Raw genomic sequence first — 14,277 nt, 5'->3', positions numbered from 1 at the left:
ATGAATTCTGATTCTCAATTGAAAATCTCACACCTCCGATTTTGTTCAATGTCTTATTGTTGCTCCTAATAAACAATTTAACAGGAATTGGGTGGTTTTATTAGTGCATTTTCATGGCAGCTGCAGCCATGAATCATCGATATTTGTTGGTTCATACTTGCACCTCATTGTCTCTTTATCTCCTTCACTGTTGCCTGTGGGCAAAACACTTCCTCCTTCATGTGGGTCAGATTGGGACAGTTGGACTCCTCCACAACAGCCACAAGACCACAGGAAATATATTCAGCGGGTTGAGACTTGCCCTGTCAGGATATCCTCTCCCTTGAAATGAGTCACATTTGTACCATGTAGCCATCTCGCATGCAGCCCAACTGTAAACTGGAGAGATTCACGTAGGCAGCTTAGAAAGACAGTGCAGTCTGGGATCTAAATTTTGTAAGGCTGTGGCGCCTAGCTGCCCAAAAATATTAATGTTTATATTAACATTCATTTCCATCATGTTTAGTAATGCAATATTATTTTTAAAAATTGAGCACAGTCCAGTAACCCACTATAAGAATAAGGGATGTTTAAGGATATATTTTTCTCCATTAGTTCACATTGATAAAAATACCGTGTAAGTATAAAGAGGGAATGAAGGAAGACATATCCATTAGAGATCAGTTATCAGAAGGTTGTGCCTCTGGCCTGTTTCTCACAGGTTTCCCTCCTCTGACTGGGACCAAGTGATGTCTCCTAGATAACGGAAACACTTGATGCATAACTCAGCAATGTTAACTCCCCTGCTTAATTTCTGAAAGGTGTGTAACGCAATAATTACAAAACTGTTCCTGCATTATAATTAAATACCCACTAAAGTCTTCCTATAGAACTGTTTTTCTCCACAGCCTCATCCCTCCCTATCTCTGTAACCTCCCTACAACCCTCTGCGCTCCTCCAACTCTAGCCTCTTGCCCATCCCTGATTTTAATCCCCCACGTAGGGCCGTGCCTCCAGCCGCCTAGGTCCGAAGCTCTGGAATTCCCCCTCCACGTCTCTACCTCTTTCTCCTCCTTCAAGGTGCTCCTTAAAGCCTACCCCTTTGACCAATCTTTTGGTCACCTGTCCTAATATCTCCTAATGTGGCTCGGTGTCAAATTTTGTGTGATTTACGCACCTGTAAAGTGCCTTGGGATGTTTTACTACATTAAAGGCGCTATATAAATTCAAGTTGTTGTTGTTCGTGCCCTATGAAGCAAAGTGTTACTGTTCTTTTCATTATTGATCCTGTGTAAAGAAATGACTCTCGATATTCCAAGTGGTTAATGCGGATAAACTGTGCTTTTGTGGAGAAATGATAAAATACAAAGATTTTCAATCAATCGAGTAATTACTTCAACCTATTTAATGCACGTATTTATATTTTTTAACAGCTATGCCCCGACACCCAAATATTGCTGGATGCAGCATACAGATTTGGCTCTTCCTACGTTCAGTCCGTGAGTAATTCTAAAGAGAAGCAGACATCCTTGTTTGACTGTACTAAATCTAAAAGTGATGGGGAAGATTCCTCTGTAGCAAAATCATGATTGTAATATATAAAGAACGTGTTTATAATATCCCTACAAAAGGTAAAGAAAGGAAATCTCCCATTGTCTGAGAAGATCAGTGATCACTGTCTGTGAGGTACAGGCGTTGGCTAGAGGTACAGGCGTTGGCTATGGTATTTATTTAACGGATGTACCCGATCAAACAGCACAGAAATTAGTTGAGCCATGACTGTGTGGATAAATTTATTTGTGTGTTATTTGGTTGGATACATCCCAGTCAGGGCCTCTGCCTTAATATGCGAGAGGCCAGGCACTAAAACAGGATGGTTCGTTGTTTAGTTTGATAGCACTGTTGACGACACCTTCCATCACTTTGCTGATGATTGAGAGTAGACTGATGGGGCGGTAGTTGTCCGGATTGGATTTATCCTGCTTTTTGTGGACAGGACATATCTGGGCAATTTTCCACATTATTGGGTAGATGCCAGTGTTGTAGCTGTACTGGAACAGTTTGGCTAGAGGCACGGCTAGTTCTGGAGCACAAGTCTTCAGCACTACAGCCTGGATGTTGTCGGGGCCCATAGCCTTTGCTGTATCCAGTGCACTCAGCCATTTCTTGATATCACGTGGAGTGAATCAAATTGGCTGAAGACTGGCTTCTGTGATGTTGGGGATATTGGGAAGAGGCCGAGATGGATAATCCACTCGGCACTTCTGGCTGAAGATGGTTGCAAACGCATCATCCTTGTCTTTTGCACTCACATGCTGGACTCTGCCATCATTGAGGATGGGGATGTTTACGGAGCCTCCTCTTCCCATTAGTTGTTTAATTGTCCACCACCATTCACGACTGGATGTGGCAGGACTGCAGAGCTTTGATCTGATCCGTCGGTTGTGGAATCGCTTAGCTCTGTCTATAGCATGTTGCTTCTGCTGTTTGGCATGCATGTCGTCCTGTGTTGTAGCTTCACCAGGTTGGCACCTCATTTTTAGGTATGCCTGGTGCTGCTCCTGGCATGCTCAGAACTGCAGCGAGATCATCACCCCAACTGGCAGGCTTGCCTTCAGGTGGGGTATTGGTGCATTTTTTTCTTTATATAGGTTTAATTTATAAGTTTTTTTTAAAAAATTAAATTTACAATGAAGCACATTTCCTAGGATAAGATCCCTACCCTCGGCTATCTATGCCTTTAGTTTGGTCTGTATTGGTGCCAATGTATTGAAAATAGCATTGTTGCATGTTTGTGATGGGAAGATGAAGTGCAGATGAAAGTTGTCGATACACAACCAGGTTATTTAAAATCTGCCGCAGTTTCTGTGATGAAGTCTGCCCCTCGTTGTCTGATCAATCCATTGTCTGTGCTCCTGCAAGCTCATGAAACTGGCCTGAGCTGATAGGGAAAGAGAAATGGCTGCCACGGAGATCACTTTTTAATGGTTGGCTCACTCTACAATGCAATAGATTTTCTCTCACTAACCATGGCGACTGAAGAAGTTTTATCTAAAAATGAAAGAATGAAGAGGAAAAACTGTGCCATGAAAGTGTCTTATTTGCATTTTTCCCCCATCATGTTTAATTGAAAGAATGTTTGTTTGTCTGTCTCCATGGATCGTCCAAGGTAGGAAAGGAAAACCAGTGAATGAGAAAGCAAGCCAGCAATGGAAGGGTAGGAGGAGTGGTGGGTAGTTATTTAGCTTGTCAGCTGTGGCTTAGTTGATAGCACTCTCACCTCTGAGTCATTAAGGCTGTTGGTTTAAGTCCCACTCCAGAGACTTGAGCACAAAAATCTAGGCTGATATTCCAGTCCAGTACTGAGGGAGTGCTGCACTGTCAGGGGTGCCGTCTTTCCGACGAGACATTAGCTTCTGTCTACCCTCTCAGGTGGATGCAAAAGATCCCAGTGCACCATTTTGAAGAAGATGTGGGGCGTTATCCCTGGTGTCCTGGCCAGTGTTTATTCTTCAATCAACATCACTAAAAAAAAAACAGATTATCTGGTCATTACCTCATTGCTGTTTGTGGGACCTGGCTGTGCGCAGATTGGCTTCTGTATTGCCTACATTACATTTCAAAACTATTACTATTGGCTGTAAAGCCCCTTGGGACATCCTGAGGTGGTGAAAGGCGCTAGATAAGTGCAAGTTTTTTCTTTATATGGTACATGGGTATAGAGACCACATGATTGTTGCTCAGAACTATGAGCTGGCCAGGTTTCATTCCAAGTTCTGAATGGGTCCAGGCCAATTTAGGTTCACAACAAGTCAGTGCTTTAGCTGGACATCAAATTCAACCAAATTAAGATACACAAAATGAAATATTGAGTGAGTCATCGGTGTAATTACAACTGGAGTACGGTATAACTGGAGTGACACTGGAGTACGTTTGTGTGCAGGCTTTACAATTTAATCCGCTTACACTGGAACTTCATTGATTAGCCCATAAGAAGCAGTAAATGCACCTCACAGAACAGCAGAATTCAGCGAAGGACATGAGGTCAGTTTTTTTTTAAAGCATTCAACAACAACTTGCATTTATATAGCACCTTTAACGTAATAAAATGTCCCAAGGCGCTTCACCGGAACGATTATCAAACAAAATTTTACACCGAGCCACATAAGGAGATATTAGGACAGGTGACCAAAAGCTCGGTCAAAGAGGTAGGTTTTAAGGAGCGGCTTAAAGGAGGAAAGAGAGGTAGAGAGGCCGAGAGGTTTAGGGAGGGAATTCCAGAGCTTGGGGCCTAGGCAGCTGAAGGCACGGCCGCCAATGTACATTCCAGTTCATGTACATGAAATGGCCAATCTCAGAATAAATACATCAGAAAACACAGCATCATACTTCTAGGCTAGAGCCTTTGAAATGATATTGAGCTGTTTTAGAGTTGAACTGACAAATGTAGCTGAACTTGAACCTACCTCTATGTGATCAAATTATCACAGTAACACCCAGTCAAGCCAAGTTTCGGTAAATTGAAGATTTATTTGTTAACGGTCAGACACCATTGCGTTTGCAGCTGTTTAACCTAAATGTATAAACAGCGAGAATGCAAGTTATTTTCGAACGAGGTTCTACCTCTGAATTTAACCTAACTGACAAACTGCTGAAATTATTTCTTGAACAATTGGAACCGAGTTGGAGACCACATGCAGAGGTGAGCGATGTTTATTGTTTTATTTCAGTGCAAGGTGAGGATCTCAGACCTTCTCAGCCGATTTCCAGAGCCTGTCCTTTATGAGCTCTTTCTCCAGTACAATGATAGTCAAGGACAGATGAAGGTCTGGCCCATCCCCGTGCGCAATCTGAATCTAGACCGGAATGGCTTGGGTAAGTCGCTGTATTCATTAATTCTATGGGGCACCTAACCGCACAATGGCGAAATGGATTGACCAGTATGGTAGTCCTCCATATGTACTAGAGAGATCACAGATTCAATCCCTGCTTTGTGCTGAGTTAGTTGCTCTTAGTTGGTCCAGTGTTAGGGGTGATATTACATGGAATTACATAGAAATAACAGCACAGAAACAGGCCATTCAGCCCAACTGGCCTTTGCCAGTACTTATGCTGCACACGGGCCTTTTCCCACCCTACTTCATCTTACCCTTTCAGCATAATCTTCTATTCCTTTCTCCCTCTTGTACTTATCTATCTTCCCCTTAAATGCATCTATGCTATTCGCCTCAACTATTCCTTGTGGTTGTGAGTTCCACATTCTAACCACTCTCTGGGTAAAGAAGTTTCTCCTGAATTCCTTATTTGATTTATTAGTGACTATCTTGTATTTATGATCTCTAGTTTTAAACTCCCCCACAAGTGGAAACATCTCTGCATCTACCCTATCAAACCCTTTCATTATCTTAAAGACCTCTTTTAGGTTACCCTCAGCCATCTCTTTTCTAGAGAAAAGAGCCCCAGGCTGTGCAGTCTTTCTGACTGCCCTAGGACTGGTCTAGGGAAGGGCAGAATCAGCTGGGGTCCGCCCCTGCTATTGCTATCCAGTGGTTTCTACTGGAAAATACATCATTGTGGACACTGGGATGATAATACCATCAGGCTGATGTGTGATGCCTCCCATATTCAAGGGGGGCATCACACACCAGCAAAGGGATATAGATAGGTTAAGTGAGTGGGCAAAAATTTGGCAGATGGAGTATAATGTGGGAAAATGTGAACTTGTCCATTTTGGCAGGAGGAATAGAAAAGTAGTATATTATTTAAATGGAGAGAGATTGCAGAACTCTGAGGTACAGAGGGATCTGGGTGTCCTAGTACATGAATCACTAAAAGTTAGTATGCAGGTACAGCAAGTGATTAGGAAGGCAAATGGAATGTTGTCATTTATTGCAAGGGGAATGGAATATAAAAGTAGAGATGTTTTGCTACAGCTGTACAGGGCATTGGTGAGACCACATCTGGAATACTGTGTGCAGTTTTGGTCTACTTATTTGAGAAAGGACATAATTGCTTTCGAGGCAGTTCAGAGAAGGTTCACTCGACTGATTCCTGGGATGAGGGGGTTATGTTATGAGGAAAGGTTGGACAAGTTGGGCCTGTTTACATTGGAGTTTAGAAGAATGAGAGGTGATCTTATTGAAACATTTAAGATCCTGAGGGGACTTGAAGGGGTAGATGCTGAGAGGATGTTTCCCCTTGTGGGAGAGACTAGAACTAGGGGCTGCAATTTAAAAATAAGGGGTCTCCCGTTTAAGACGACAATGAGGAGAAATTTTTTTCTCTGAGGGTCGTGAATCTGTGGAACTCCCTTCCCAAGAGAGCGGTGGAGGCAGGGTCATTGAATATTTTTAAGATTGAGTTAGATAGATTCCTGATTAACAAGGGAGTCAAGGGTTATAGTAGGTAGACGGGAAAGTAGGGTTGAGGTCATAATCAGATCAGCCATGACCTTATCAAATTGCAGAGCAGGCTCGAGGGGCTGAATGGCCTACTCCTGCTCTTAATTCGCATGTTCGTATATTCAAGTAGCCTACAGATTCTCAGTCGAGCCTCACATTGGAAGAACAGCCATTTGGATGAGGTACTGGAGTTGTACTCCGGCAACAGACAGCAGGGTAGAATTTCCTGGTCCTGGGCCTGGGTGTATCGGATTGCCATGGGTGCAGTGAAAACAGGAAAATCGGGAGGAGTCTTGTACGGGCATGCACTCCTCCCTGCCTGAATTTCCTGTGTTTGCTGCGCCCATGGATCCAATAAGCCCAGGAACAGGAAAGTTTTCCCCATCACCTACAGGAGGGGATAAAATTGGGAACAAGGTTTTTAAAAAAGCATAGAGGTGGCCTATTCTCCAAATCAACGTCAAAACCTGCTTTGAACAGTCAGGTTCAGCATGTTCCCTGCTTAAAGGCAACTTACTTTAGGTAACAGTTCATAGTGACATTATAAGTATGTGCAGTCTAAGCTTTTGCTTTATAACTTTCCATAGAACTTTGAGTCCAAAGGGAAATACTGATTTAAACAAATGTAGTGTATTGGCTAGATAAATCTTTCATAAAATTGCAAATGCTTTTTGATGTCCAAAAGATGCCTTCTCTGAATGCTCTGTTCATTTTGTCTTTGTCTCCCAGGTAATCAGACATGTTTTGTTTTCCTTTTCTACTAGATTGTCTCCTAAATTAGAGCATATTCATCCATTTATTGAAAAGATTGGGCAGAGTCTTTTTTTAAAATTCATTCTTGAGATGTGGGCGTCGCTGGCAAGGCTGGCATTTGTTGCCCATCCTCTGTTGCCTTGACTTGAGTGGCTTGCTAGGTCACTTCAGAGGGCAGTTAAGAGTCAACCACGTTGGTGTGGGACTGGAGTCACATATAGGCCAAGCTGGGGTAAGGACAGCAGGTTTCCTTCCCTCAAGGACATTAAGTGAACCAGTTGGGATTTTAGGACAATTCAACAGTTTGTTGGTTGCTTTTACTCGTGCCAGCTTTTTACTAGACCTGCCAGAGTTCCCAACAAGGAAAAACACCAGTAAAAACAAGGGTGGTGCAGTCTAAACCTGCAGTGAAAAGGTGCTCATGTCTTGTTTGCAGGAGCTGGAGCATTACGGAGATTCTTTTTGGTTGATGGATTGACGGGAAGGAGAGGCAGTCTCAATAATCCACCCAGCTCTGTCACGTATGCAAAAGACCTCGTACTAAGGTGAGAGGGTGGCTATTAAAGATTCCGATGCGGGATCCTTCAGATATTAAATGTAAGCTTTCCCTTTAACTAAGTGGATCCTATTCTATCTGAGGGTTTCGTTTCTTCCAAAATTATGTTCTTTGCCAGGAAATTTATACTTCAATAATTAGGGAATCAGTTCTCTGATTCCACGCAGTCCTACCTCCCTTGATCCTATCTCTGGGTGGGCTGGCGTGACAAAATGTAATAAGTGAACCCATCCATGTCTGTCCGTGTACCACACTGTGCCTGGGAAATGATGGCTCTGCACAAGCAGCTGTAGTAAGCTCAGCCTGCCCACACGGAAATTGGACACCATTTCTGGGGTAGTGAAGGAGTACTCCAGCGCAGTACCGAGGGAGTGCTGCACTGTCGATCTTTTGGATGAAGCGTCAAACCGATGCCTTGTCCGCCCTCTCAGGTGGATGTAAAAGATCCCATGGCACTATTTCGAAGAAGAGCAGAGGGAGTTCTCTTCAGTGGCCAGGCCAATATTTATCCCTCTTCCAACACCCAAATCAGATGATCTGGTCATTTATTTAATTGCTGTTTGTGGGATCTTGCTGTGCACAAATTGGCTGCTGCGTTTCCTACATTAGAACAGTGACTACACTTCAAAAGTACTTCATTGGCTGTAAAACGCTTTGCGATGTCCTGAGGTTTTGAAAGGTGTTCTATAAATTCAAGTTCTTTTTTCTTTTCTATTCCACTGGTAATGGACCTAAAGATATATCTAATTTTTAATGTGGTAGTTTGATTCTGGTAAAAATTGTAATATTAGATTTTTGAGATTGGACTGGAAGGCATTTGCACCTGTGACTACTCTCATGGTACCTTTTTTGATCTCAACTGTGCTGTTATGGAGCAGTGTTGAATGGAAGGGAGCAGATTCCCTATAGAGAGGCAAAATTGTATCGATTGAACAAAGTGAATCTGATCATAACTATTGCTCTGTACATGTACTCGCGGTGAAGTAAAGAAGCTTAATGATTCGTATCAAGTCTCGCCTCACCAAGTATTAACTTGGATCCTTGGAGAGATTGAAGAAGTAAGCATGAGAAAGATGCCTATATCTAATACAGATGACAAGGGGCTACTGTCCTTACATCCCTGGCTTATGCTATCACTCTGCCCTATATGGACTTGTACGAGTCAACTCCCGTGAAAGTAAGTATTTTTACTTTTCATGAATTACAAGAAGTCAGATCTATATGTGATAGGCGTACATTCACTGTATATAAAAAAAAATGTTTCCAATGGAAATGCAGTAGGTCTCTTTGTTCCTTGGCCAGTGCTATTCAGTTCTATAAAAACTGGGCTGAGATCAAGGGTGAAATTTTCTGACTCCGCATGGCACTGACAGGACCTTGCATATAACCGGTGACTTATTAGAAAATGATAGGAACATAGGAACAGGAGTAGGCCATTCAGCCCCTCGAGCCTGCTCCACCATTCAATTAGATCATGGCTGATCTGCACCACAACTCCATTTACCCGCCTTAGGTCCAAATCCCTTGATACCCTTACCTTACAAAATCTATTGATCTCAGTCTTCAAAGCTCCAATTGTCCACAGCCTTTTGGGGGAGTGAATTCCAGATTTCTACCACCCTTTGTGTGAAAAAGTGCTTCCTGATTTCCCTCCTAAATGGCTTAAGTCTAATTTTAAGATTATGTCCCCTCGTTCTTGATAAACCCATCAGAGGTAATAGTTTCTCTGTATCCACCCTATCAAATCCTTTCAAACTCAGGAGTAATGTACCCACGATTTTCCAATTAGCCGCCCTCTGTGTGTGTGTGTGTGTGTGTGTGTGTGTGTGTGTGTGTGTGAGAGCCTGCTGAGGGAAGGGGTGTTTGTGAAAATTCACCCCAAGTCTCAAACTACAGTTCAACCATTTGGCTCAGAGCACACGCTGAGCACCAAAGATTTTTTTTCTGCAGAATTGAGCCTCTCTCCCAGTCCAAGATACAGATAGAAAATACAACCCCAAACCCATCTCCCAGGAGGATTACCCGTGTCCCCCTGACAGGAAGCTTGTGTGCAGATGGAGACTTGTACACGCTGGTACAGATTTCCCAATACTTGTGCATGCCCAATAAACCTGCCTTGGTACAGAGTTCCTGGCATGCTGGTTCCTGATTCCCAGAATTGCAGGTCAACGTTCCGAATGCATGGCTGCCGACGGGGAAATAGAACAGTGCAGTCGGGAAGTCTGCCTACAACAGCGTCAGTTGGCTCCGGATCGATTTGGAGGCTTCCAAGACGTAAAATAGGGGCACACTCATGACACCATCAAGGACTCACGTAATCTGGTTGCTGATAACATGTTTCTGGAGCATGTCATAGTATCAGTAAATCAAAAGAATACGTCAGCTCAAGGATATTGGACGCAGCAACTCGCCAAGGCTTCTTCGACAGCGCCTCCCAAACCCACGACCTCCAGCACCTAGAAGGACAAAGGGAGCAGGCGCATGGGAACAGCCATCGCCTCCAAGATTCCCTCCAAGTCACACACCCATCCTGACTTGGAACGTATATCAGCCATTCCTTCATCATCGCTGGGTCAAAATCCTGGAACTCCCGACCTGATAGCACTGTGGGAGCACCTTCACCACACGGACTGCGGTGGTTCAAGGAGACGGCCTGCCACCACCTTCTCGAGGGGCAACTAGGGATGGGCGATAAATGCTGGCCTTGCTAGTGATGCCCAGGTCCCAAGAATGAATTTTTAAAAAAAATTATGATATTTGCTGCCATTTCCTACAGGGGGCGCTGATGCCAGCTTTATTAATAATTCTGCAAATAACTAAACCTTAAGTCTCTGTTGAGAAACTTAAGAAAAAAAGCAGTGCAAACCACTCATAATAAAATAACTTGTATCAGAAACCCTTTTATATACCAACCTTTTTTGTGTTGTTTTAGCGGGGAAAAACGTAAAAGCAAAATTTGCTGCGCTGAAATATTGTCAACTATAGACTGGCTGATGTGATCTGAGGGCTGGGGTAAAATCTACCTCATTACCTTAATCGGCCGGACTGTCCCATGCTTGAGGACAATAACGTTTGAGAGGGGTTCGCTAATTTTTGGGGGACAAAATGTTACCTTTTCCTCAAGAGGGATAGCCTGCTGGAAGTTGAGCTTTGAATTTTGAAGGCAGGTTGGTTAATCTTGACTATTTTAGTCATTGGTAAATTGTTAAGAGTTTTGTTGATGCACCTATGGATGTTTTGAAGATTGTATGGTTGGAATAGTATTTTGACAAATCAAGAGGCCCTATGTGATTCTGTCAGCTGCCTTTAATGAAGCTGAATCCTTTTATCTCTGTTTGCACAGGACCTACCTGCCAACTAGCAACCCAACCAGCAAGCCGCCATTTTTACTGACTGTACAATATGCTCAAGCTCAAGACCTTCGTGCACAAACATGGGTACGTTCATTTTTCATTGCTAAAGGGGAAGGAGGCTCAATGAGGAGACTCGTGTGGAGCATGAACACTGGCATAGACCAGTTGGTCTGAATGGCCTGAAACCGAGCTGTAAATTCTATGTAATTCTATATAATTTCAATAGAGTGCTTCCAGTTTCAGCCCCATAATTTGTCCAACATCGTGGACAAACACTGAACACGTTGATGTGACATTCCTCTGCCTTGCCATTTTTGCTGAAGACTGAGGAGTATAAGAGGAAGAGAAGACTGAGTGGGGTGAGGATTTCCGAGGTTCTGGGAAAGAATGAGTTAGTGTAGGGGACAACGTGATGAGTCTTCTCCCGTGTCAGTACTGAAGGAGCGCTGTACTGTCGGAAGTGCCGTCTTTCGGATGAGATGCCCTGTCTGCCCTCTCAGGGAATCTCATCAGAAGAGGATGGAAAAGATTTTGAAGAAGAGCAAAGAAGTTCCGGTGTCCTGGCCCAATATTTATCCCCCAACCAACATCATGAAAACAGATTATCTGGTCAGTTGTTACATTGCTGTGTGTGGGAGCTTGCTGTGCGCAAATTGGCTGCCACGTTTCCTACATTACAACAGTGACTACCCTTCAAAAATTACTTAATGGCTGTAAAGTGCTTTGGGACATCCTGAGGTTGTGAACAGTGCTGCATTAAAGTAAGTCTGCCTTTCTTTCTAACATCTACCTGTTAGTAGACATTATGTAATGTAAATTGATGCAGTGCAGCCCGAGATAGACCTGACATTCAAGGTCTGGTTCACATGCTCAACTGTTGTCAGGTATGGGTTCCATCAGTGAATGTTCCTATGAATCAGTGGGGATCGGCATTTTATTCCACCCTGAATGCCAACTCAGCTGTGTCAGTCAATGAAGCACTCTGTATTAGTTGAGTACTGCTGTGCATTTGGCCAGTTCAGAGTTATTGAGTGACTGAAGGCTTTGACTTAGCATGTAAAATAGGGAAGGAGGCTGATTCTTCACTGAGGCATTTGATGAGACCGTAGCTGATATTAACAGAGCAGTTATCAGGCCTGACCCAAAGTCATTGCTACTTTACATTCAAAGTACTTCGCCAGGCTTCCTGATAGCTCAATAGGTAAGATACATGGTGTGCTATGGCAGTGAGTTACACAGGTAGAGAAGACGTCATTCTGATTGCCCATTGAGGCTGAGCTCCACAGATCAGGAGATCCTAAATTTGATCACTGGCCTGCTAAGCTCCATTGGGACAGCAGTGCCTATTGATCTCAGTGCGCATGAGATAGGGAGGGAAGAAAATCTACTACTGATCACCAACCCTGTGGCCCTGTTGAAAAGTGTTTTTTTATTCATTCATGGGATGTGGGCGTCGCTGGCAAGGCCAGCATTTATTACCCATCCCTAGTTGCCCTGAGAAGGTGGTGGTGAGCCGCCGCCTTGAACTGCTGCAGTCCGTGTGGTGAAGGTTCTCCCACAGTGCTGTTAGGTAGGGAGTTCCAGGATTTTGACCCAGTGACAATGAAGGAATGGCGATATATTTCCGAGTCAGGATGGTGTGTGACTTGGAGGGGAACGTTCCCATGTGCCTGCTGCCCTTGTCCCTCTGTAGATGGTGCACACTGCAGCCACTGTGCGCCGGTGGTGAACGGTGTGAATGTTTAGGGTGGTGGATGGGGTACCAATCAAGCGGGCCGCTTTGTCCTGGATGGTGTCGCACTTTTTTAGTGTTGTTGGAGCTGCACTCATCCAGGCAAGTGGAGAGTATTCCATCACACTCCTGACTTGTGCCTTGTAGATGGTGGAAAGGCTTTGGGGAGTTAAGAGGTGAGTCACTCGCTGCAGGATACCCAGCCTCTGACCTGCTCTTGTAGCCGCAGTATTTATGTGGCTGGTCCAGTTAAGTTTCTGGTCAATGGTGACCCCAAGGATGTTGATGGTGGGGGATTCAGCGATGGTAATGCCGTTGAGTGTCAAGGGGAGGCGGTTAGACTCTCTCTTGTTGGAGATGGTCATTGTCTGGTGCGAATATTACTTGCCACTTATGAGCCCAAGCCTGGATGTTGTCCAGGTCTTGCTGCATGCGGGCACGGACTGCTTCATTGTCTGAGGGTTTATGAATGGATCTGAGCACTGTGCAATCATCAGCGACCATCTCCATTTCTGACCTTATGATGGAGGGAAGGTCATTGATGAAGCAGCTGAAGATGGTTTGGCCTAGGACACTGCCCTGAGCAACTCCTGCAGCAGTGTCCTGGGGCTGAGATGATTGGCCTCCAACAACCACTACCATTTTCCTTTGTGCTATGTATGACTCCAGCCACTGGAGAGTTTTCCCCCTGATTCCCATTGACTTCAATTTTACTAGGGCTCCTTGGTGCTACACTCAGTCAAATGCTGCCTTGATGTCAAGGGCAGTCACTCTCACCTCACCTCTGGAATTCAGCTCTTTTGTCCATGTTTGGACCAAGGCTGTAATGAGGTCTGGAGCCGAGTGATCTTGACGGAACCCAAACTGAGCTTTGGTGAGTAAGTGCCACTTGATTGCCCTGTCGACGACACCTTCCATCACTTTGCTGATGATTGAGAGTAGACTGATGGGGCGGTAATTGGTCGGATTGAATTTGTCCTGCTTTTTGTGGACAGGACATACCTGGGCAATTTTCCACATTGTCGGGTAGATGCCAGTGTTGTAGCTGTACTGGAACAGCTTGGCTAGAGGCGCGGCTAGTTCTGGAGCACAAGTCTTCAGCACTACAGCCAGGATGTTGTCGGGGCCCATAGCCTTTGCTGTATCCAGTGCACTCAGCCGTTTCTTGATATCACGTGGAGTGAATCAAATTGGCTGAAGACTGGCTTCTGTGATGTTGGGGATATCAGGAGGAGGCCGAGATGGATCATCCATTCAGCACTTCTGGCAGATGAGGACAGGGCCTAGTTTGGTTGTGATGCTCCCGGAGTTGAATAATTTGCTGATATTAGCTGCCCAGACTCAGAGCTCCCGGCAGGAGTCAGCACCTTTAGTTGGAGGAGGACGAAATTTTTTTAAATAAAAAATACTGTAGCCTCTTTCAGTGTCAGCTGTGGCTCAGTTGGTAGCAGTCTTGCCTCTGAGTCAAAGGTTGTGGCTTCAAGTCCCACTCCAGACACTTGA

At 44.4% G+C, this 14,277-nt stretch overlaps 1 protein-coding gene across 1 annotated transcript in view; it reads left to right on the top strand.

The window, feature by feature from the left end:
• The window catches only part of LOC137333373 (meckelin-like), an 81,900-nt gene that overhangs the window by 28,947 nt on the left and 38,676 nt on the right, over positions 1-14,277 (top strand). Inside the window, exons 11-14 of the mRNA XM_067997516.1 lie at positions 1,413-1,478; positions 4,710-4,854; positions 7,570-7,678; positions 11,033-11,126. Of these exons, the coding sequence (XP_067853617.1) occupies positions 1,413-1,478; positions 4,710-4,854; positions 7,570-7,678; positions 11,033-11,126 (414 nt within the window). The remainder of the gene's footprint in view (positions 1-1,412; positions 1,479-4,709; positions 4,855-7,569; positions 7,679-11,032; positions 11,127-14,277) is intronic.

Source organism: Heptranchias perlo, chromosome 16, assembly GCF_035084215.1.
Source record: "Heptranchias perlo isolate sHepPer1 chromosome 16, sHepPer1.hap1, whole genome shotgun sequence".
Classification (NCBI taxonomy): Eukaryota; Metazoa; Chordata; class Chondrichthyes; order Hexanchiformes; family Hexanchidae; genus Heptranchias; species Heptranchias perlo.
Note: the sequence above shows the minus strand (reverse complement) of the source record. Positions and strands in the feature narration are given on the sequence as shown.